Source organism: Lissotriton vulgaris, chromosome 1_1 (assembly GCF_964263255.1).
Source record: "Lissotriton vulgaris chromosome 1_1, aLisVul1.2, whole genome shotgun sequence".
Lineage (NCBI taxonomy): Eukaryota > Metazoa > Chordata > Amphibia > Caudata > Salamandridae > Lissotriton > Lissotriton vulgaris.
The window spans coordinates 61,916,530-61,942,376 of NC_141685.1; the positions used below are offsets into that span (position 1 = coordinate 61,916,530).

A 25,847-nucleotide genomic window follows, 5' to 3' on the forward strand; every position below is an offset into this window, starting at 1 on the left:
CTAATACGCATGAAAAACGATCGCGCATGCGTGAAATAAGAGCGCTATACTTAATAACGGGGAAGCCGGCGAAGATAGAAAGAAAGTGCCTCGGTATGGCGCAACTTTAGTTCATAAATCACTGAGCTAATAGTGGCAGGGCTGCATTCAGTATCTAAAAGGGCTCATAGTATCTAATGGAATCTGGGGAGACATCGTATCTGATAGAATATGGTAAGATAGCAAGTGAGTGGGTATATTTACTCAGGGTGGTCTAATTTGTTGGCATAGAAAATAGGTGAACATTATACAGAGCTGACAATATGACCTAATAAAACCCCATATATCAAGGTTTTGGATCTAAACCAAAAGATACATTGGTTATCAGAAGAGCGTTTATTTTAAGAGGTTCCAAGGAATGGAATCATTAAGCCCCGTGGTGTCAGTTCCCAACCGGAACACCCACCGTTGTTATTTTTCCAGGAGGCCCACCTCAGAGGCTAATTGTTCAATTACCGTCCACTGTAGTTCATTCACACAGTGTTGGTGTTCGATAAAGTGGGCTGACATTTTTGTTGTGAGTTTTTTACACCTGATGTTACTTTTGTGTTCATTTGATCTCACTTTCACTGGTCTAGTAGTCATACCCACGTATTCTTTCCCACACGGGCACGTGATAAGGTATACAACATTCTTGCTGTTGCAATTTGTGAACACACGTTGCTCCCACTGAGTCCCATTGGAGAAGGTCAGAATCACGCTTTTTTTAGTAAGGTGGCAGTTGTTACAATTCCCACATGGATGGTGTCCATGTATGCCCTGTAGTCTTGTTTGGTCTTTTTTCGGAGGGGGTGGTCTCGTATGAACTAGCATGTCTCTCAAGTTCTTACCCCTTCTGTGTGCAAAAAGTGGTTTCTTCAAAGTTAGGCCGCCACTTATCAAAGTGCGGCAATGTTTGTTGACCAACTTAGTGACTTGGTTGGTTACTGTGCTGTATGTGGTGACACATACTGTTCTTTTTTCCGTTTCCTCACTCCTAGGATTATCCTCCAGGAGGGCCTCATGGTTATCGTTTCTGGCCCTTTTTGATGCTTTTTTGATCACAGTTTCCGGATATTTTCTCTGTCTCAGTTTGATGCTGAGATCCTTAGCCTGAGATTGATATTTAGCAATGTCACTGCAGTTCCGTCGTAGACGAAGGAACTGTCCGTAGGGTAGGTTCTCCCTCAGATGACGCGGATGAAAGCTGTCAAATCTGAGGAGACAGTTCCTGGCCGTTGGTTTGAAGTGTGTTTCTGTTTTGAGAATTCCTGCTTCGTAATAGATGTTTAAATCCAAAAAGACCATACTACGGTTTGACACCTGGTGAGTGAATTTGAGAAACGCATTCTGGTTGTTTAGCCACTCGGTGAACTGAGTTACCGTGGTCTCATCCCCTTCCCAGATAACCAAAATAAAGGTGAGAATCCTTGCCCTGTATGGATTGTCTGGGTGGAGGATTCTGGTGGATTCCAAGTGGTGGACATACAGTCCGGCCAGACTCGGGGCAAAAGTACTGCCCATACTGGTCCCATGCTTCTGCCAGAAGAGGGTGCCCTCATACTCAAAGAAGTTCTTTGTGAGGGCCAATGAGATGCATTCCAGTACTACATTCCGTGGGGTATGGTATTCCCAATTAGTTGAGTGCAGTACCTCCTCAATGATTTGTAAGGTCTCATCGTGTGGGAGGCTCGTATATAAGCTCTCCACATCCAGCGATGGGCACATGTTTTGCCCCGAGCTTCGCCAACTTGTTCATGGGCGCATGGGAGGGGGACATGAGAAATAGACCAGATGTACAGGAAGGATTCCAGAATGTCACTATGTGGCTAAGATACATAGATGACATTTTTGTGATCTCGAAAGGCAGTAAAAACATGGCCATTGACTTCATCTCCAAATTGAATAATAACAACAATAATATCACATTAACAAGTAACATCAGTGACAGGGAGATCGAATATTTGGATATCAAGGTGAAAGTATAGGATAACAAACTTAAAACTATATTGTTCCGGAAAGAAACAGCAGGCAACACCTTGCTGCATGCCCTGAGCAGTCATCCAGAGCCCCTTAAGTGGAGCATCCCCTATGGGGAGCTACTCAGGGTAAAACGCAACTGTAGCACCATTGATGACTACACCAAAGAGGAGGCATCAATGGTACAAAGGTTCACCAACAGGGGCTATCCGAAATGGGTGATTAAAAGAGCCACTGAGAAAGTGAAATCAGTGGAACGCAAGAACTTACTAACCAACCAAAGGAATGATGATGCAAGGACAGAGGATAATGAAGTCACCCGCATTATCCTTGATTACAATGGTAACTACAAAGAAATAAAGAAAAGTATCACGAAGAACTGGGATATACTTAAAAATGATCCAATTATAGGTAGTACCATACCAGCAAGACCTAGCATTACTTATCGCAGGGGACGCAATTTAAGTGACTTATTGGTACACAATATGATTAGTGACACTGTACCACGGGGGGAGGATCTCCCCGGATTCTTTCCCTGCGGTCACTGCAAAGCCTGTTCGAATAGTCATATGGTCAAAGAATATTGGAATCCAAGTACCAACAAAATGGAAACCATAAAACAATTTCTGACATGCACGACCATGTTTGTGGTGTACGTACTTATATGCCCATGTGAACTGAGGTACGTGGGGAGTACCACAAAAATGGCCAAACAACGCATATTGGAACATACTAGAGCCATTACGAACAGAGACAAACAGTACCCTATTGCTAGGCATTTTGAAAGTCATGATTTTTCCAACGCCAAACTACTAAGATACTATATTATTGAACAGGTAACCGTATCCAGAAGGGGTGGCAACCGTGCATTAAGACTTAGACAACGAGAATCGAGACACATCATTGGTCTCTGCACACGTTTTCCAAACGGACACAACATTGATGAGGAATATAATGTACACTTACACCAGGAATGAAATTTATTGTAATGTACTTCATGATTGAATGTTTTTCCTCATTCTGACATTGGTCCCTATATACTTTTCCCTACAGGTTGAAAGGGCAGGACTTATTCGCAGGCTTGTGATGCTAGTACCCGAGTCCTTTCAACTTGGCCTTCTCCACTCTTCGCTCCAAGTATGTTGTCCTTTTTGTATCACAGTACTTTGTAACACTTATGGGGATTCGGAACAGGGTTTTTTCAAGGCTGATCCTTTATATGATGCTTTCTTTTTTCTGCTAAACCGTGTTTCATAACATGACTGTGACAGACTATTGTCTTGGACATTAACCACGTTACACCTGACCTCCCCCACTAGCCAGGGGACAAGAACTTTATTTGTCGATCCATAACTTTATTTGTCGATCCATCTCTTTATTTGTCGATCCATAGTTAAACCCACTAACCGGGGGGGACTAGTAACCATTCGTTAATGTTTAGCACTCAACCTTTGTGACGGTGCACATGTTACACTTAGGTCACCATGGGAACTGTCAGAGTTTCTAGTGCCGATCACGTGCTAGCATTACTAGCAGTTGATTGGACGCCCTTGTGTGTGTTGGTATCTGCAGAGTATACCCCTGCTGATTCACACGGAGCCCGCTTTTACGATTTGTTACACAGTATGTAAGTAACTGTGTACACATGGCCGTCGTTATAACAATCGTGCCCAATTTTCAGCCGTCGGGACACCGGTGCACTAATTAAATATACGTCACCATGGTTACCCACATATGCCGATCACGTGTCAGTACCCTAACAGATGATTGGTCGAACGTGTCTGACATTGCAAGACACGTATTAGCGGGTGCCTAAACGTCTAAAGTTATTAATTATAACTTTGTTTACATCTTTATTTGACTTGTTGGTATACTTGTTCAAACCAGTGTACAAACTCTAATTATTTGGTTTACGTGGTTTAATTTATGAAATATGTACGTACTGCCCAGCAATCATTTGTTTGTGGTTACATTGCCAGATATTTGTAATGTGATGTGATTACTGTTGTGTAACATGACAATCTACCATCAATGTAAGACAGACAGTACTATTACAAGATGGCGATCTTATAACATTGTCAAGATAGATAAGTCCCATGTCTATGTTTATTAGAGACACACGGTAAATACAGCAAACTTTTCAAGCATCATTGTGTGAACAAGCACTCATGGGGTGTGAAACGCGTCACGTAGGGCTTATGGCGTGAATAAACCCTACCTACTTGACAGACCCGCGTTTTGGTGTGGATTCTTTTGGTACCTAAGTGCGCGCTTGGAACGCCGTTTTGCCAGAATATTGAGTACCGGTCACCTCACCGGCAGCGCGCCACCCCCACTGGACGAGGGATACTCCATTGAGGTTGTCGTTGGATGTCATATATATATATATATATATATATATATATATATATATTCACACTCCTCGGTTGCTCCAAAAGGTTGCGGTCGGCCCCGCGGGAAGTGGCGTGAACGCCGGCAGAGCACGCCGGTAAATTCAATTGCCAACACCTCGTCACAAAATGTATCACGCTCTCAGGCACTCAATAAACGCCAAACATCAGCAAGTTCCAAGGGTGTTTAATGACCCCTTACGACATGTTTCGGCTTACAGGAAGCCTTGTTCACGTAAGTTTGTGCAACGCGTTTGTGCAGTGTAAATACTGAAACAACAACAACATAGACAAAGGACACAGGTCGCAGGTCACAAGCCAAAAATTGGGTCGGCCATGTTGGAATGGTCAAACTACGTTGTTAATACATCTTAACAAACACAGTATGGGCGCATGTTAGAAACATAATTCAAAGAGTCATGATTGTGACAAATAACAATTGCATGCATGTAATTGTCTATACAATATGACAAGACACGAGCGGTCTGAATAAGCGCTCTCGTATTGTGGCCAGGCAAATTCATGGAGATGACCAACATGCAGGGTATTAGCGCTAAAAATTCATGATCCAATGATAATGGCGAGGACAGTCACTAGGTGAAATACCAGGAGTCATAAAGTGCCTACAGTGTGGGACAGTAGGCAACAACAGGCTTGCCAGAGAACAGTCAGGCGACCTGGTCAAAGTCAATATTAGAAAGTGAAGCCAGTGACGGCGTGCTCTTATCTTATATCAGGAACGTGTAGGGAAGATAACTGGTGCAGGTGCAGTGAAGGGTCTCAATCCCAGTGAAGTTCCTGTGGATTAAAATGACAGATGTTAAAATCTAACATGAAAAACAGCGTATGCATTACGTCAAAAAACCTGGTGGTAGGCGCTAGGAAGAAGAGATGAGAATAGACAGAGCATATACAAACAGGTTATACATAATCATTCTTGAGATGAATTGCAAGCTCTTCATCATGGTTGAGCCCCCCCGGGGTCTTGGTTTGAAAGTTGATTATGTGTCTCGATTCCCTCTGTCTCATTTTTAAGACCCGATTCCCACCCCTGGGATTTCTCTCTATTTGTTCCAGAATGAAAAATCTCAAAAGGGTGGGGTCAGCGAAGTGAAATTCACTGAAATGGCGTGCCACAGGGTATTTAGCATCCTTGTGGATGATGGCACGATAGTGCTCTAGGATGCGTTTCTTGGCATGGGCGGTGGTACTGCCAATATACCAGAGTTCGCATGGACAAACAATTACATAAATGACAAATATGGTGGTACAAGTCAAGAATTGGGTTATCTCTTTCTTTATGCCATTGTATTCCACTCCCTTGACCAAGGTACTGTTTTTGCAGGCCTTGCAATGACCACATGGGAAAAATCCCTTGATATATATATATTCCTTCGATACCTCTCACCACCTTTCTTTTTCCCAGCGGAAGTCCGGGCACGACAGCAGATAGGTTATCTAAATTATTTTATTTTTAAAACACCATGTGCAAAAACGTGCAAGAATAGGACGGCCTGCGCGTTTCGGCTACAATTAGCCTTCAACTGGACCATAGAGTCCCAGGCGTCTAGTACATTTATAAAAAGTGCTCAGTGGTAGTACCCTTCTTTGTGTTCATTAAACACTAGACTGTTAAAATCATTTACAAACTATGGCTCAATACAATCGCCATTTTGTTTTTCTTCCATTCCTGTGAAGTACTCTTAAAGTGCTGCATGCGAGATGATGATATCATTTCCTCATTCATGGCAGTAAGTTATTCTGTCACAACAATTATTTACAATCTATAAATAATTAATTCTACAAGGCCTTATAGAGTTGTCTCTAATAATAATAAGTCATAAATTGTGTATACATTTCATTGTAAAGTACTTTTTCTTGAGATGGACATAACGTGACGTACTACTCATTTTCTACATATTTACAACCCTGTTATTTACAATTATTTATAATTTCTAGTCATTATGTTGTTTTAATACATCTCATTGCAGAAACCCATTCTTGCCAAGACCATTCGGTTGTATTAAATTCTGTGGTAGATATATTCTCAAATACATGTCCTTAATCCTCCAATGTTTGGTTTATCTGAGATGCTGCTATATTGTGGCCCTCAGGGTAAAGTACCAGGTCCCACATTCCACTTATGGTTAATTCTATATACAGTTAATTTAGATTCTTTCCATTAGATTCTAATATACAAGTTATGTACCCAGAGTTAATATCCACTTTTTGGGTTTCCCATGTCTGGTCTTTTCATGAGGATATCTCCTGCACATATGCACTTGTCTACAGATTTCCAGAGAGGAAAGGAATTCTATTTATACCATATACACAGCTATATACAAAAGGTCATTATATTTCAGATTTTTGAGCTGAGACTGTTCAGGTTTATTTACACAGTTCTTGATATTCTGATCTTATTTACAAATGTACATACAGTTCAGCATCCAGGTTATGTCCATGTGGGTATTCTGTACCCATCCCCAAAATCATCCTAGACTCCATTTTCCGAAGTTTCAATGTCCAATCGCCTCCTCTTTCTAATGGTTTTATGATTCTAATCCCAGAATATTTCAATTTACTGCAATCGTTTTGATGGAATTCATGAAAATGTTTGGCCATTGGGTAGTTTGGGTCGGAGATGTTGCAGAATCCGTAATTTTAATTTGTTAATGGTACTCCCTATGTAGTACTTTCCACAAGGACATGTCAACCTGTAGATCACAAATTTTGATTCACACGTGATGTGATCCTTAATTTTCTTAGTTCTCCCATTCTGTAATTTGTATTCTGTGATGTTAGAACCCTGTTCGCAAGCTTTACACTTGGAGCATTTCCAAAAACCTGGTGTCGTCAGCCATTTTGTCTTTTTTGGTGGTTGGATTTCCAGGTGACTCTGAGTTAGGATATCGCGTAGAGATGCTGGTTTTCTATATGTTATACTTGGAAAAGATGTTAGGTTTTCCTTCAGAGTTTCATCCAGTAACAGAATCTCCCAGTTCTTCCTTATCAACTTCTTCAGCTCCTTACTTTGGTTGTTGAAATCCATGATCAAACGAGCTGTACCCTCTGTTTCTGTTGTGTTCTCATGTGTCGTCCTTGCTGCATCCGCCGCAGGGATTAAGAGGTCCGATCGTTGTTTCAGGTTCATCCTAGATTTGAATTTAATTTGAATTTAAAATTATTTATATAGCGCACGTTCACCAGCGGTTTCATGGCACTACAATTTACAGATATCAGGGCGGGAGTGGCAGAAACTAAGTTAAAAGGAATCAGGACTGCTAGTATACTAATTAAAAGATTTAGTAAACAGATGAGCTTTGAGCTGTTTCCGGAATTGCGGATAGAGAGTTAAGGCTCTGAGCTCTGGAGGGAGGGAATTCCAAAAGAGTGGAGCAAGGGTCGCAAACTTCGATCCTCCCCATTTCTTCCTCCGGAACCGCGGGACTGTGAGAAGGGATTGAGTGGATGAACGCAGTTCCCTAGTAGGTACATAGGGGATGATCTCAGATGAGATAAAAGCCGGTGCCGTGCCCAGTCGTGCTTGGAAGGTGATAGAGGCAAGCTTAAACTGGACACGTTCACGTACTGGGAGCCAATGTAAAGACTTGAGGAGGGGAGTGACGTGGTGGGACTTTGGCAATTTAAACACCAGGCGTGCCGCCTGGTTCTGGATCTGCTGCAAACGCCTTAAGCTATATGCAGGTATACTTGCATATAGGGCGTTGCCGTAATCCAGGCGGGAGATGACCATTGCCAGGGTGATCAGTTTCAGAGCGTCAAAAGAAAAGAAACAGGACACCTTGCGTATAGTGCGCAGTGAAAGAAAAGAAGAAGACACCACAGAACTAACCTGGGAGTGAAGGGTGAGCTGGGAATTGAGTTTAATGCCGAATGTTTTTACTGAGGTGGAGGGGACAGGTGGAGAACCTAGGGAAGGGGGTCAAAACAAAGAAGACCAGGGACTGGATGAACCACCCGTCAACAACAGCTCAGTCTTGTCTGGGTTGAGTTTCAGATGGTTGTGGTTCATCCAGTCCCGGATATGAATCATAATAGATTGGAAATTAAGAACAGAAGCAGGGGAAGAAGACAGATTGAAGACGAGTTGGAGGTCATCCGCGTAATTAAATACTTTGACCTCCATTTGCTGCAGTGAAAAAAAAAGAGGGGCGATGTAAAGGTTAAACAAAAGGGATGAAAGGGAAGAGCCTTGGGGGACCCCGCACTGAACTTTCCGGAAGTCTGCAGAAAAATCACCCAGGCGGACCGCCTGGGTGCGGTCCCTCAGGAAGGAGGATAACCATACCAGGGCGGTACCCCCGATCCCCGCCGCCTTGACACGGGATAGTAAGATGGTGTGATCAACCGTGTCAAGGGGTCTGCGCCCGGCTTCTTCAGGATGGGGACAATAACTGCTGTTTTAAGTGGGATGGGTACGACACCCTGAGAGAGAAAGCTATTGAGGAGGTGAAGGGGGGGTCTGGACAAGTGGTAACAATGTGACGGAGGATGTGGGCAGGGCAAGGGTCTAGGGGGAGCCGGATTTAACAAGGGGGATTATCGAAGCCAGGGATTCCTTGGTCAAGGGAGGGAGGGCCCTGAGTTGTCCCTTGGGGGGAGGACACTGAGGATCTACAAAAGTAGGAGAAGGAAGAGGAATGTTGGCTTTGATGGTGGCGATTTTCTGGATGAAGAAGTTGTTTAGGGAGTGACAGAGTTCCTGGGAAGGGGTGGGCTTCAGAGTAGTTCTGTCGAAGAATGCCAGGTTATGCACAATCGAGAAGATTTCCCTCGATTGGTTCTCAGCTGCGAGAACTTTAGAGGAGAAATAGGCTGTTTTAGCCGCCAAGATAGCCTTTTTATATTAAGTCAAGATGTTAATGAACTCCAATCGAAGTAAGGGGCAGTAGTTTCTCCTCCAGGCACGCTCCGCTCGGCATACCGCTAATTTGGTGGTCTTAAGATCTTCTTTGAACCACAGGTTTGCATCCTTCTCCCGCTTTGAGGTGACCCGCTTCAGAGGGGCAATGGAGTCGCAACCTGAAGAAAGCCACTGATCAATGGACGTAACCTGGGAGAGAGTGGATAAACCTTGTAGGGAGGGGTAGGAAGCGGTGAGTAAGGCGGATAAATTGTCGGGGTCTACTCGCCCCCAAGCACGGACCCAGACATTCTTAGGGAGTGGGGGCTAAACCGGGGGGTGGGTGGGAAGGGCAAATGAAATCAGATGATGGTCCGACCACGTGCAGGGTGAGATGGATAGGGACTTTACGGGACAATTCAAGGACCAGATCTGGTCCAAGATATGTCCTTTGACATGGGTAGGGGAGTGAATATGGGATATAAAATTGAGAGATTGAAGGGTGTCTGAATAATCTTTTGAGGAAGGGCATTCTGCGGGGTCTGAGGGCCAAAAATTGAAATCACCCAAAAGCAAAATGGAGGAGTTATTGACCGTGATCGTGGCCAATACTTCCAGAAAATTGGGGAGAAACGATAAAGGGGACGATAGATAAGTACGCAGGTGAGAGGGGGCGTAATAGAAGTGGTACGGATAGCCAGGTACTCCGTAGTGGCAATATATGGCAGAGAGAGACTTTGAAAAGGGAAGTCAGCCCGGACGATGACCGCTACGCCACCCCCAGCCCTACCATTAGGGCGATCCGCACGTAGAGCATAATATGGGGCTGGGAGAGTGGCCAATAGAACGGGGAGAGAGTCTTCGGAAAACCAGGTTTCTGTTAAAAAGAGGTCTGGTGCATGAAGGTCCAGCAGTACCGACAGTTCTTGTCAGTGGGCTACTGTGGACCGGGTGTTCAGATAGTAGGCCGAAAGGGCTTTAGTGGTTCCAAGGTTGACATCACCCCCAGGGGGTTTGGGGGGAATGTGATGAGGGGGAGGGGTGGCGGAAGAAAGGGCAGGAGACAGACCAAGGGAAAAGATGCGGGAACAGGTAGTGGCGGCTAAAGGCCATGGGCCCTGGAGGCAGCGGAGTTGGGCAGGGGAATAGGTGATGCATTGGGCAGAGTGACGTGCCCCTAGCCCCGGCCGGCCGCGGACGGGCGCAGGCCGTTAGGATTACTTCCAAAGGATATCCTCTTTCCAGAAATCGACTACTCATCCCCTCGATTTCCAGTTTCAAGTCCTCCATCTCTGAACAATTTCTTTTAGCTCTAAGCATCTGACCGTAAGGTATACTCCATTTTAGTTTCACTGGATGGCCATTGTTAGCATGAAGAATCCTATTACAGGATTTCGGTTTCCGATGCATTTTAGTGCACAGTCTCTTATTTTTAATGAAGACCTCCACATCTAGAAAAATTATACTGGTCTCGCTTATAGACAATGTGAAATGGAGGTTGTAATCATTTTGTTCTAGAGTGTCAATTAAATTATGTAAGTCTTCGCGACTTCCGTCCCATATGACGAATAAATCGTCGATGAATCGACACCATGTTTTTATTTTCGAGTGATTTTTGTTTTCTTCCTCCACAACTTTGGTTTCCCAGAGTCCATCATTAAGTTTGCATAAGTTAGGGTGAAAGATGTCCCCATCGCCGTGCCTTGTTTTTGTAAATACAGGCTACCAAGGAAGGGGAAAATATTATGTTCAAGACAGTAGGTCAACATGTTGATTAGCATGGCTGAGTGTTCAAGGTGACTGATCGATCTTTTTTCCAGAAATTTCTTGATGGCTCTTATTCTGTCTTCATGACGTATCGAGGCTTAGAGTGATGTTACGTCTATTGTGGTCATCAAGTATCCCGGGTTCCACTCAATTTTAGATATTTTGTTTAGAAAGTCCATGGTATCTTTCAGATACGAAGGGAGCATTGTTATGTAATTCATGAGGAAGATGTCAATGAATCTTGAGGTTGTTTCCCAAAGCGATCCTATGGAACTCACTATCGGTCTAGCAGTTGGTCTCTCAATTGATTTATGAACTTTCGGCAGAAAGTAGATCGTAGCTATGATCGGATTGTCTGTTTTCAAGTAGCAATATTCATCAAAATCAATTAGGACTCTTTCTTCCCAACCCAGCAAGTCTGTATGGTATTCATTTGTCCATTCTTCCATCGGGTTGTTGGCCAATAGCTCATAATGATCTTGATTCTCCAACTGTCGCACTTGCCTCATTTATATAATCGGTAACATTTTGGACCACAATGTTTCCTCCTTTATCCTTTATTGTAGGATCGTTGTTGAGTTCTGTGATTGCCTGATATTCTTTTGGCGAGAGGTTCCACGTTTTTTTATTGTTGTTATTATTCCAATCCATGTTCTTATTAGCGATGGATCTGCTTAACATCTTGGTAACTTCTTCTACCATTATTTCATGGAATAGGTCAATTTTATTCCCGGGTGGCATCTGTGGACAGAACCTGGACTGTTTTCTTAGTCCACTTTCACCTCCTATGTTTGTTGTCAGTCCAATAGTGTTACAGAAGTCAATATCTGATGTGAACGAATCTTGACTTGTCTCTATGTTTGATGATTCATCCTCTCTCAAAGATGTTAATGCTCTGAGTGCTAGTAGATCTTTTTGGGCAATTAAGGATGGATTTGTTTCTTCTGATTGACAGGCATTAGGTTGAGGTTTCTTCTCCGCAAAGTATTTTTTAAGTTTAATTTTCCTACAAAACTTGTAGAGATCAATCCGTACATTGGGGATATCCATATCCTTATTGGGGCAGTAGGAAAGTCCTCGATTCCATCGCTTGATTTGAACTTCCGTTAGTTGTTTGCCGGATATGTTCAGGACCAAATTTTTATCTTGATTTATTCCGCTTTTTTTAAGGATTATTTTTGCTTTCCTTTTCCTCTCTTTGGTTTTGCTCCTTCTTCTGGTTTTGGTTGTCCTCTCCCCCACGTGTTGATTCTGCCTCTTCCTTTTTGTCGCGTTATCATTTGCGCCAATTGTATCTCCCCGTAAAAATCCATTGGAGTTGTTACTGTGTCCTCATCAGCTGAGCTGATTTCTGAACTGTCTATTGTATCGGAATTTACTGTTCCAGCGCACTTGTCCATCACAACTCTACTTCTTAGAGTGTCGTACTTGCGGGCAAACGTGTATCTGCACCAGTTTGCATAATCCATCCGGTCCCTCGTGAATTTGTTTGCTTTTCGTTTCTCTACCTCCGTCTCATGTTTGTTCAATTTTTTCTCCATATTTTCAATTAATTCCTTGTTTTCTTCAGATACAGGGATTTTCGCTAACTCTTGTTCCAGTGATTGGATTATGGTCGTAATTTTCTCCAATTTCCTCTCAGCGTGTATGATTAATGTCCTCATGAGTTTAAATGAACACTCATTGGTGTCCTGTTGCCATCATTTTATCAAATCCGTGTCTAGATCTTTCAATGTGGGCATGATGAGTATCCGTAGCACTCTAGGGACTCTTTTAGCTCTATATATTTTTCTAATGTCATTTTTTCCCACCATTTGTTAATTTCCAAGATCCGGTTTTGTTGTAATTCTCTTAGGACATTTACTATTGTTCTGTTATCTTTTTCTTTTCCTTTTCCTCCTGCTGTTCCTCTTGTATTTGTGGTAGTTGAGGGAATTGTTTCATCATCATTGAGTAGTTCACTCACCCTTAGTTGGTGATTCCTGGTTTTATCTGCCATCTATGTAAATGAGGTTATAATTTTCACAGTTTCTTGTCTGTAATTGCTTTGGTGTTTTATTTGTTTTATTTCAGGATTCTGTCGTCCGCTCCCAGATTAGTTCAGAATCCCATTGACCTGATGCTCCTCTTACTCCCCACGTGCGAGGAATCACAATATACCATACTGTTTCTTTAATGCTCAATCCCTCTCATTTAGCTTCTTCCGGGTTTCTTGCAGAGACAGTTTTTGCCTGTAATTTAGGAGTCGAGAACGCAATGTGTTGTCTCGTATCATTCGTCTTTTGGAAAGCGTCTTATTTTCTTTGCCCCTTTCGCGGTGACACAATGCTCGGCTACTCTTCCTGGCATTTTTGTGATCGAGTAGGCAGCCGCGGGCCCCCGCTTCTCATACGCCGCTTCCACCGCGCTACTGAGTTGCACAGACACCATCCACCACCCGCCTCGCTCACTCACCGCCGGGTCTTTGCCGCTCAGACTCCAGGCATCCATTTTCTCTAGTTTGTTCGGATGCGTTTACACACAGCAGATTATAGAGGCGTCGATCATCTTGTTCCGATTCTTCAAATGACTGGAATTGTTCCCAGATCGCCTCGCCTCCTTCGTGAGTGCCTGTGATGTCCGTCCCAGTCCACACACCATAGATTCCTTTGATACCTCTCGCCACTTTTCTTTTCCCAGCAGAAGTCACGGCACGACAGCAGGTAGGTTATCTAAATTATTTTATTTTTAAAGCACCATGTGAAAAAACGTGCAAGAATAGGACGGCCTATGCGTTTCGGCTACAATTAGCCTTCAACTGGACCAGAGAGTCCCAGGCGTCTAGTAAATTTATAAAAAGTGATCAGTGGTAGTATCTTTCTTTGCGTTCATTAAACACTAGACATTTACATTACATTTACAAACTATGGCTCAATACAATCGCCATTTTGTTTTTCTTCCATTCCTGTAAAGTACTCTTAAAGTGCTGCGTGCGAGATGATGATATAATTTCCTCATTCATGGCAGTAAATTGTTCTGTCACAACAATTATTTACAATCTATAAATAATGCATTCTACAAGGCCTTATAGAGTTGTCTCTAATAATAATAAGTCATAAATGATGTATATATACACATATATATATATATATTATCCAAACTTGCTCAGATATGAGGCCGCTCACCACTCGCAGGTCGGTTCCCAAAACCTTTTATTGAGAAACATGCAGCTTACAAGTCCTGTACCTCATCCTTTGGCCTTACGCGTTTCAAAGCATTTTCGCTTCTCATCAGAGGCCGCATAACAGGAACCCAATTCATTGCGGCCACATTTACCTCGTGATTTCTTACGATTGCGATTGGCCCCAGCTGTGCCTCAATTTCAAAACATTGTCTGCTGGGAAATGTAGTCCAATTAAGCATTTTATACCCTCCGGTGGGTCTGATTCCTGTATGCCAATTCAGGACAATAAAAGGGTTTTGGGAACCGACCTGCGAGTGGTGAGCGGCCTCATATCTGAGCAAGTTTGGATAATATATATATATATATTCACTGAAAAAACCATAGGTTATAGACCATATATAGTTAGGAATTAGCATTTACAAAACCTTGAAAATTCACTGAAAAAACCATAGGTTATAGACCATATATAGTTAGGAATTCGCATTTACAAAACCTTATTTTACTCACACAAAACCATTGAAATTCCATATATAGTTAGTTGCACTAACTATATATCGCGCACCCGCAATCCACTGCTGATGATGTCACATATTACATCATTCATGACATGGTCAGTGACATCACTGATGACATCACTGATGACATCTCAAATGACATCACTGATGACATCTCAAATGACATCACTGATGACATCTCAAATGACATCACTGATGACATCACTGATGACATCTCATTTGACATTACTGATCACATCACTGATGATATCATTCATGTGATAATACGATGAACCTCTTCAGACTCTAATATAACCTTAGATACAATCAGTGTAAACAGACACTCACAGACTGTCACTCATCCATGGAGTTACTCACACACCTAGTCAGTCATGCAAAGAATCAATCACACCTCCATTTCCTCAACTATACAGTTATACAAACTTTACTTATTCAAACATATACTAACACATATGTACTCTCTTATACAATCCCTGATACAAGTTCACAATGATCCATACAGCCACTCACACATTCACTGGCTCTTATGCACAGTTATTTATATATGTCAACTCTCACATGTACTGTGTTTTACATATGTACTTACTTTGACATGTAGCACTGAGATATCCATTCACTCACCAATACACTCATGCACACAGTCAACCGCCCATACAGCTGTTTCCACATGCACTTTTGAAACCATACATCTAGTGAATCAACTGCTCACACATCTATGCACAGAGTCATACACCTCCCAGCCACCCACACACACACTCAGTCTCCCATACAAATACTTGGGCAACCAATCAATAACCCATATAGTTACTCATATAGCTACTTATCAACACATGCAACAGTTTACAGAACAGACATAATGATGCACAAATTAAGACAGTTTAGTCACTAACCCATGCACTCAGTGAGACACATTTAATCACTCACTCATACAGTCGGTCATGCACCTACTAAATCCTTCATCCAGACACTTATACATCCACTCATTCTTCAATATGTAAGACATATTTTAACTTTACAGAAACATACAGTCACTGGATGTTGTCATCAGTGATGTCATCAGTGAAGTCATTTGAGATGTCATCAGTGATGTCATCAGTGATGTCACTGACCATGTCATGAATGATGTAATATGTGACATCATCAGCAGTGGATTGCGGGTGCGCGATATATAGTTAGTGCAACTAACCATATATGGAATTTCAATGGTTTTGTGTGAGTAAAATAAGGTTTTGTAAATGCGAATTCCTAACTATATATGGTCTATAACCTATGGTTTTTTCAGTGAATTTTCAAGGTTTTGTAAATGCTAATTCCTAACTATATATGGTCTATAACCTATGGTTTTTTCAGTGAATTTTCAAGGTTTTGTAAATGCTAATTCCTAACTATATATGGTCTATAGCCTATGGTTTTTTCAGTGAATATATATATATACATACATATATAAACATATATCATCTGTATATCTATATAAATACAAACATAAATGCATGCATACATATACTTATATGCATACAGATGCATGTTATTTACATGAAAGTTGAAAAAGCACTAATAAAAGCAAAGCTAAAAAGCCACCTCATTACAAACAGAATGGCTTTAACTTAAACGAGGGCGAGATCTATTGCATTTTCAATGCTTGTTTACTTTGGTTCCATCAAGAAGGCATTCAGATGTGTCACACATTTGCCATAAATTCTGAATGTTAGCACTCTAGTTGCACATTAGATCACTGTAGTAAAGCTACTGCTCACCAGGGACGTCTGCTGCTGGTATTCAAAGTGCATGTTTCAGTCTGCATGTCAGAATTTTTCTAATGAAATAGAAGAGGATTTGAGAAGTCACTCAAAATGATCCCTAATTTTTCTTTCTGAAGCACTAATCATACTTTCTATGGCAAAATTAACCCCCTCATGTTATTCCTTTTTAAATTGAGTGTTTTCAGACTTACCACTTCATTCCAATCAAGATGGCTTCTGGTGTGCCATACTTTTGTCATTAGTAAGACTGTTAGCGCTCTAGTTGTTCTTTAGAACACTCTGGGACATTCTGTCATTGGGCTATACTTGGGGTACATCTGGGTGATATTTGGGCTACATTTAGGCTCTTTTGTCTCTGGTGGCCATCTTGGGAGACTGTATGTCAGAAATTTTTAATGAATTTGAAGAGGGTTTGAGAAGTCACTCAAAATGTGCCCTAATTTTTCTTTCTGCAGCACTAATCATAATTCATATGGCAAAATATACCCCCTCATTTTGTTCCTTTTTAAATTAAATGTTTTAAGAGTTACCACTTTATTCCAATCAAGATGGCTTCAGGTGTGCCATACCTTTGTAATAAAAAGGACTGTTATCGCTCTAGTTGTTCTTTAGAACACTCTGGGACATTCTGTCATTGGGCTATACTTGGGCTACATCTGGGTGATATTTGGGCTACATTTGGGCTCTTTTGTCTCTGGTGGCCATTTTGGGAGACTGCATGTCAGAATGTTTTAATGAAATAGAAGAGGATTTGAAAAGTCACTCAAAATGTGCCCTAATTTTTCTTTCTGCAGCACTAATAATACCTTCTATTGCATAATATACCCCCTCATTTTGTTCCTTATTAAATTAAATGTTTTAAGAGTTACCACTTTATTCCCATCACGATGGCTCCAGGTGTGCTATACCTTTGTAATAAGTAGGACTGTTAGCGCTCTAGTTGTTCTTTAGAACACTCTGGGACATTCTGTCATTGGGCTATACTTGGGCTACATCTGGGTGATATTTGGGCTACATTTGGGCTCTTTTGTCTCTGGTGGCCAATTTGGGAGACTGCATGTCAGAATGTTTTAATGAAATAGAAAAGGATCTGAGAAGTCACTCAAAATGTGCCCTAATTTTTCATTCTGCAGCACTAATCATACTTTCTATGGCAAAATATACCCCCTCATGTTGTTTCTTTTTAAATTAAATGTTTTAAGAGTTACCACTTTATTCCAATCAAGATGGCTTCAGGTGTGCCATACCTTTGTAATAAGTAGGACTGTTAGCGCTCTAGTTGTTCTTTAGAACACTCTGGGACATTCTGTCATTGGGCTATACTTGGGCTACATCTGGGTGATATTTGGGCTACATTTGGGCTCTTTTGTCTCTGGTGGCCATTTTGGGAGACTGCATGTCAGAATGTTTTAATGAAATAGAAAAGGATTTGAGAAGTCACTCAAAATGTGCCCTAATTTTTCATTCTGCAGCACTAATCATACTTTCTATGGCAAAATATACCCCCTCATGTTATTCCTTTTTAAATTGAGTGTTTTCAGACTTACCACTTCATTCCAATCAAGATGGCTTCTGGTGTGCCATACTTTTGTCATTAGTAAGACTGTTAGCGCTCTAGTTGTTCTTTAGAACACTCTGGGACATTCTGTCATTGGGCTATACTTGGGGTACATCTGGGTGATATTTGGGCTACATTTAGGCTCTTTTGTCTCTGGTGGCCATCTTGGGAGACTGTATGTCAGAAATTTTTAATGAATTTGAAGAGGGTTTGAGAAGTCACTCAAAATGTGCCCTAATTTTTCTTTCTGCAGCACTAATCATAATTCATATGGCAAAATATACCCCCTCATTTTGTTCCTTTTTAAATTAAATGTTTTAAGAGTTACCACTTTATTCCAATCAAGATGGCTTCAGGTGTGCCATACCTTTGTAATAAAAAGGACTGTTAGCGCTCTAGTTGTTCTTTAGAACACTCTGGGACATTCTGTCATTGGGCTATACTTGGGCTACATCTGGGTGATATTTGGGCTACATTTGGGCTCTTTTGTCTCTGGTGGCCATTTTGGGAGACTGCATGTCAGAATGTTTTAATGAAATAGAAGAGGATTTGAAAAGTCACTCAAAATGTGCCCTAATTTTTCTTTCTGCAGCACTAATAATACCTTCTATTGCATAATATACCCCCTCATTTTGTTCCTTATTAAATTAAATGTTTTAAGAGTTACCACTTTATTCCCATCACGATGGCTCCAGGTGTGCTATACCTTTGTAATAAGTAGGACTGTTAGCGCTCTAGTTGTTCTTTAGAACACTCTGGGACATTCTGTCATTGGGCTATACTTGGGCTACATCTGGGTGATATTTGGGCTACATTTGGGCTCTTTTGTCTCTGGTGGCCAATTTGGGAGACTGCATGTCAGAATGTTTTAATGAAATAGAAAAGGATCTGAGAAGTCACTCAAAATGTGCCCTAATTTTTCATTCTGCAGCACTAATCATACTTTCTATGGCAAAATATACACCCTCATGTTGTTTCTTTTTAAATTAAATGTTTTAAGAGTTACCACTTTATTCCAATCAAGATGGCTTCAGGTGTGCCATACCTTTGTAATAAGTAGGACTGTTAGCGCTCTAGTTGTTCTTTAGAACACTCTGGGACATTCTGTCATTGGGCTATACTTGGGCTACATCTGGGTGATATTTGGGCTACATTTGGGCTCTTTTGTCTCTGGTGGCCTTTTTGGGAGACTGCATGTCAGAATGTTTTAATGAAATAGAAAAGGATTTGAGAAGTCACTCAAAATGTGCCCTAATTTTTCATTCTGCAGCACTAATCATACTTTCTATGGCAAAATATACCCCCTCATGTTGTTTCTTTTTAAATTAAATGTTTTAAGAGTTACCACTTTATTCCAATCAAGATGGCTTCAGGTGTGCCATACCTTTGTAATAAGTAGGACTGTTAGCGCTCTGGTTGTTCTTTAGAACACTCTAGGAGGCTGCAGTAGAACACAAAGGAATCAACTGACAGTCTCTGTCCTTGTTGGATGTACATGTTTTACTGAGAATGTCAGACTTCATTTTCACATGACTGAGAAAGATAATGTGAATTTACAGAAAATATGCTTTCAGTTTAGCTTATAGATCCCCTTCCAAACCACTGTGGGAAAATCATGAGATATTAGTTTTCTTTCAAGCAATATTCATGATATCACAGCAGAATGTTTTTTCACATGGTAAAATCACCATAGAACCCACCACAATTCCTAAAATGAGTATGGTACCATCAACAAATGATTTATAATGTAACTATATATATATATGTATATATAGAGAGAGAAAAAGAGAGATATTTTCACTGAAAAAAAATCATAGTTTACAGAGACATTATAGGTAGGAAATAGCATCAAAAACCTTAGAAATACACCGAAAAAAACAAAGGTTACCGAGAGTTTCAGATTTTACATACTCAAAACCGTAGAAACTGAGCAGGTATAGTTACCTGGGCTAACTATAACTTACACTCCCCACAATGCACAGCTTATAATGCGGGCAGAGAAACACATGAAAAAATTGTTCCTGCCCGTAGAGCGCAGGATTTTAAGCTGCTCTCTACGGGTAGGAACTATACTGGCTCCCGCTGGCATCACGGGGGCTTTGGGGGCCCTCAACATTGATCATGTGGGTGCCCTGGATGGGCTCAAGGGCACCCACCCTTTACTGGCAGGGCCATTTTTGTAAATCCTTCATTATGCATTGTTCAAGGCATATGCATGGTAAAGGTGTTACGTGGTAAAGACATACGTGTTTAAGGCATTGCAGGGTAAAGGCATACGTGTTAAAGGCATTTGTTGGTATCTATGACATTATAATTAGTCTAATCCTGCACGATCTCTTGACTTGAAACTAACCCCTGGTCCTTGATAAACTGAACACAGACAGCTCAAAAAAGGTGTAAAAGCAGGTTTAGTGGGAATGTCATGTCACATTTTCATCACATGCCATTTCCCCAGTGCATTGTACCATGTCCCCAGCTTTCCCCAGATAAATGGTGTTATGAACCGTATAGCACTACTCGCCACCACTTTTAGAGGGTGATCATTTCTCTTCCTACCCTGGAAAGAGAGTTACTCCAGCATTTTGTTGAAGTGAAACTCTGACTGTTTCCAGTGTCAGAAATAGTCCGATTGGGGTCTGTGAATGCTCACTTGCTTACAAACTGACAAGGTGAATCATGCATGCACTACAGTTACTAGTGTGTGATTCTACACATGCAAAACATGTACACCTGGCAGCTATCATCGGATCTGTTTTCAAACATTGTTGAAAGAGCTGAGGACACAGACAAGCCCACAGACACCAAGAGAGAAACAGTAATAACAGTTATTCACGGGCCCTGGCAAAACCACTAGGCCTGCTCAACATGAGACCAATCTCCCTCCCAAACATTCTTGCTAAACTATTCACAGGCATTCTGGCACACAACTTAGTCCGTTCATAATGGCCTTATGACTGCAAGCCACAGCAGTGGTGAGTTAATATTGTGCTGTTAATAAAATTGATAATTTCCAACACTGTGAAGACACTGGATGTAGGAAGGTGGATATCTGACTATATGGTTACCCCAACATTTTGCCTTGTGTTTTGCTGGTTTTCGACTTAGTTGGCCTGGGGTCCTGCTATTCGGGGCTCCAGGCTATCTGCTCTCCCTATAAAATGGACTCCATGTACTTTAGGTACATACCAGATTGGGTATTGGGTCACCTCTGTGAGCCCCTGTGCAGTGTGCCATAGGTACCCAGGGCATAGGTGCATCCAAGGCCTACCATGGGCTGAAGCATGTATTATGCCACCCCTGTCTGGCCATCCAAACTGACACCACAGGCTGATCACTCAGCTTGAGTAAGGTGGTGTAATCACCCCTTACTTAGATATAGTATACCTATATCTACCTTTATATATAGACACATATGCACCTATAAGTCACTTCCATGGTAGGCCTCGACAATCCTCAAGGCAGAGTGCTTGGCTTTATGTGAGAGGATGCCCTAGCATAAGCTGAGCCCCTCTGCAGCTTTCAAAACCATGTCCTTATAGCTGTTCTATGATATAGCCATACCATATACTGTTAAGTGCATTATAATCCTCATGGTTAAATGCTAACTTTGGTGTGGCTTTATCAAAACATGTGGTGTAAGGTGTCAAACACTTTGCAATACTACCCCCCCCCCCCACCAATTCTGGCAGCGGGGGTAGCATTACACCCTTCTAGAGGGAAAAGACATGTATGTTACTGCTTTACCCGGTTAAAGTTAAACAGAGCTTCAGCATCACAAAATGGATGCTGCTGCCACAGACAAGAGTCTGAACTCCTGCTGCTGGACGAAACTCCAGCAAGGGAGGCCTGGACAATGGGTTTCCTGTCGAGGGAGGTGCTAGTACCTTCCCAGACAGCCTGTAGTGTATTGGGGCAGGGTGGGTTAAATGGAACAATGCTTTTCCAGACACTGCCTGGGGCACACAAGATGCTCCATGCATAGCCTAGTTCAAACCAGTTGCTGGGGCACTCCAGCCCCGCTCTGGCGCGATACTGGACAAAGGGAAAGGGGTGTAACCACCCCCTTTCCAGGTCCACCCATAGGAGGGACCTAGTGGGTAATCCAGCCCATTTTCCTAGTATAAAGATAGGAGCTGTGTCCCCAGGACTTTAGATTATCCTGGAACGAAACTCTGAAATGAAACTCTTGGACCTTCAATATTCTATACCGACTAGAAGACTGAAGACATCTCCCTTGTGGTCAAGGAGTGACCACCCTGTGTAAATAGGGACCCCCGTCTTTAGTAACAAGCAAGGTAAAGGCGGCAGTTGGCATTTGAGCTGATCCAGTGTGAACAGGAAAGCAATGTGGAAAAAGATGCCCGGAGTTACCTTTGTCATATATACTTCCTGTAGAGTTACCTTTGTTATACAGTTCTTAAAGATGTACCTTTGTTATACACTTCCTGAAGAGCTACCTTTGGTAGATACTTCCTGAAACTGAATTAACGGCAGCGCTTCCTGATTCCTCTCTTTTTCCACAATCTGTTCTGTTTAAATGAAATCTTATCCATGTGTATCTACCCAAAACTGTCCCTGTAGCACATGAGTGCTCTGTAGCTGCCCTTTCCTTAGTAATTTACTCTGAACAATGGTAAATCACTGCCTTTTCAATAAATAAGATGTGACATGTTCAACCACACTTTTAATGAAATATCCATGTATGGTAAAATGTTCCTTACTAAATTTCAAATATGGTAGAGAAGAGATGTCTTATTCAGCTGGTTAAATATTGTGTATTCACATTGTATTACATTTGCATTTAGTAATATTACATTTCTTTACATCCAACAGAAAATAAGCCTTAAATGCATGGATTGATTATGAATAATGAAGATAACACATCAAACCTGCAAAAATTATCAAAAATAAGGAGCTCCAAAAACATCAGTGCAATCAGAGGCAGAGGACAGATCCAGGAAGAAGCAGTCAAAGTCAATTCAGTGATTGTCCGATTCTGAGATCTGCATCTCCACACCCCAAGACGAAGAAATGACCTCTACAAAATTAAGGCAACAAAACTGACAAACCACCTGCTGTATAAACAAGCGTCCAACACCAGCTTTGATCATGAGGCCGGTATGAGAGTTGGAGGAAGGTCTCGTGTCTATTTGGGATCCATAGCTTGGAACAAACTCCCTCTTCAGCTTTGAGCTGTTAGTAACATGATAATGTTTAAAAAAAGGTTGAAAACTTGGCTTTTTGTCCATGTTTGAAACAACCAGATTTACTTTCTTTTCTGACATGTGCTTTGCCCCAGACACTCTTTGGAGTAGCTGTACACATTACGAGTCGCTTCACAGTCATGATATGGCTAGAGCAGTGCTTCGCTATCTAAACTGGCAACAGACCAGCATTCAGTGCTCTAGGTGTATTGTTAACTCTTTCAAGCCAAACCACAGGAACCAGGGAAAAGCACAACAAAGTGGAGCCTAACATCTGAAGGCTAAAGGAAAGCGGAGATCTGCTCTCTGAAGTACAGAGTATTGTCCCAATTTGCACCTACTGGAAGGAAGATTAAGCTTTACCCGCAAGCAGGCAAAGCCATTATGCAATCTAAAGATGCAATCACCCACAAGGAAGCCTTACTGATATTATGAATGTGGCAGGTATTTAGTGAATCTTGTATTTTATTTGTTAAATTGGATATCAAGCGTCCAAAATATCACACACATACAGGGAATGTGAAAATAACGCAAGTGGTTTATTAACTATGCTGACCCTTCAGGAAACACGGTCAGGAGAAAAATCGTGCAATTGCACTGAATATGTCAAGAACTTTAGCCAGTTAGAAACCATAAAAGAGCATCAGCGAATACAAACAGGGGAAAAACCATACCATTGCACTGAATGTGTGAAGAGCTTCAGTCGGTTAACACATCTCCAAACACATCAGCGATCACACACAGGGAAAAAACCATACCATTGCAATGAATGTGTAAAGAGCTTCAGTGACATTTCAAACCTCCACACACATCAGAGAATACACACAGGGGAAAAACCATACCATTGCAATGATTGTGTAAAGAGCTTCAGTCACATTTCAAACCTCCACAGACATCAGAGAATACACACAGGGGAAAAACCATACCATTGCAGTGAATGTGCCAAGAGTTTCAGTGCGTTAGCAGAACTCCAAACACATAAGCGAACACACACAGTGGAAATAAAATACCATTGCAAGGAATGTGTAAAGAGCTTCAATCACATTTCACAGCTCCACACACATCAGAGAATACACACAGGGGAAAAACCATACCATTGCAGTGAATGTGTGAAGAGCTACAGTCGGTTATCACATCTCCAAACACATCAGCGAACACACACAGGGGAAAAACCATACCAGTGCAGTGAATGTGTAAAGAGCTTCAGTCAGTTAACAGGCCTCCGGAGACATCAGCGAATACACACTGGGGAAAAACCTTACCATTGCAATGAATGTGTGAAGAGCTTCAGTCAGTTATCACACCTCCACACACATCAGAGAATACACACAGGGGAAAAACCATACCAGTGCAGTGAATGTATAAAGAGCTTCAGTCAGTTAACAGACCTCCGGAGACATCAGCGAATACACACAGGGGAAAAACCATACCATTGCAGTGAATGTGTGAAGAGCTTCAGTCATTTAACCCACCTCCAGAAACATCAGAGAACACACACAGGGGAAAAACCCTACCATTGCAGTGAATGTGGAAGTAGTTTTAGGTTACAGTCAAACCTCCACACACATCAGAGAACACACACAGGGGAAAAACCATACCAGTGCAGTGAATGTGTAAAGAGCTTCAGTCAGTTAACAGGCCTCCGGAGACATCAGAGAACACACACAGGGGAAAAACCATACAATTGCAGTGAATGTGGAAGTAGTTTTAGGGTACAATCAAACCTCCACACACATCAGAGAACACACACAGGGGAAAAGCCCTACCATTGCAATGAATGTGGCAGTAGTTTTACTTACTCTTCAGCATTAAGAAATCATCAGCGAGCTCACAAAGGGGAAACAAATCTCTTAAATGCCATGAATGCTTGAAAAGCTGTAGTCCGTTATCAATCCTAAGCAGGCATCAGCGAACACACGCAGAAGAAAAGCCTTCAAGTGCAATGAATGTGTGAAGAAATGTAGTCAATTATCAAGCCTATATAGACATCAGCTTACACACACTCTGTAAATACCGTACAACTGTAGTGAGTGTAGAAGTACCTTTAGGAAATCTTCTGCATTAAGGATTCATCAGTTAATGCACAAAGAGAAAAATCCTTTCAGGTGCAGGGGATGTGTGAATATCTTCTGTCAGTTATTAAACCTACGGATACATCAACTAACACACACAGAGTAAAAAAGAGCATTGCAATGAATGTCAGAAGTGATTTTGTCAATTGCGAACACACCTTGGGTAAACCGTACAAGTGTACAAAAAGTGTGATGAGCTTTGTCAATTTCTGATCCTACATAGCCTCAGCGAACACACACCTTCATTTAACTCACTTAGAAATAATCCTAGAGATGCAGTGAATTCAAAAAGAACTTAAGAACATTAACAATAATATTGACTCATCTGAGGACATAGACAGGAGCAGAACAGTGCAGTTATTTTGAGATGAAGGAATTACAGGAACAAGTATATAATTATGTGGGTTATTCAAATACCAGATGAATGAAGACTCGACTAGAAGAAATGAAGAAAACCAAAGATTTGTAGAATAATAAAAGTGTCTGTTCCCAGTGATTGTTCACTTCGGTACACATAGAAAAAACGTGATATAACAGTAAATCCACTGGGAGACTA

At 41.6% G+C, this 25,847-nt stretch overlaps 1 protein-coding gene across 3 annotated transcripts; it reads left to right on the plus strand.

The window, feature by feature from the left end:
• The first annotated feature begins 23,767 nt into the window (after nucleotides 1–23,767).
• LOC147737274 (uncharacterized) lies at nucleotides 23,768–25,176 on the plus strand. 3 transcript variants are annotated; one of them, XM_086923987.1, is made up of 3 exons: nucleotides 23,768–24,197; nucleotides 24,282–24,701; nucleotides 24,786–25,176. In XM_086923987.1, exons 1-3 carry the CDS (start codon nucleotides 23,768–23,770, stop codon nucleotides 25,088–25,090), a joined length of 1,155 nt encoding a protein of 384 aa, XP_086780113.1. In that variant the 3' UTR covers nucleotides 25,091–25,176. The 3 variants fall into 3 exon arrangements, with proteins under 3 accessions (XP_086780113.1, XP_086780025.1, XP_086779943.1); XM_086923899.1 differs by having other exon boundaries at nucleotides 23,768–24,849; nucleotides 24,931–25,176; XM_086923817.1 differs by having other exon boundaries at nucleotides 23,768–25,176.
• Nucleotides 25,177–25,847: the final 671 nt, after the last annotated feature.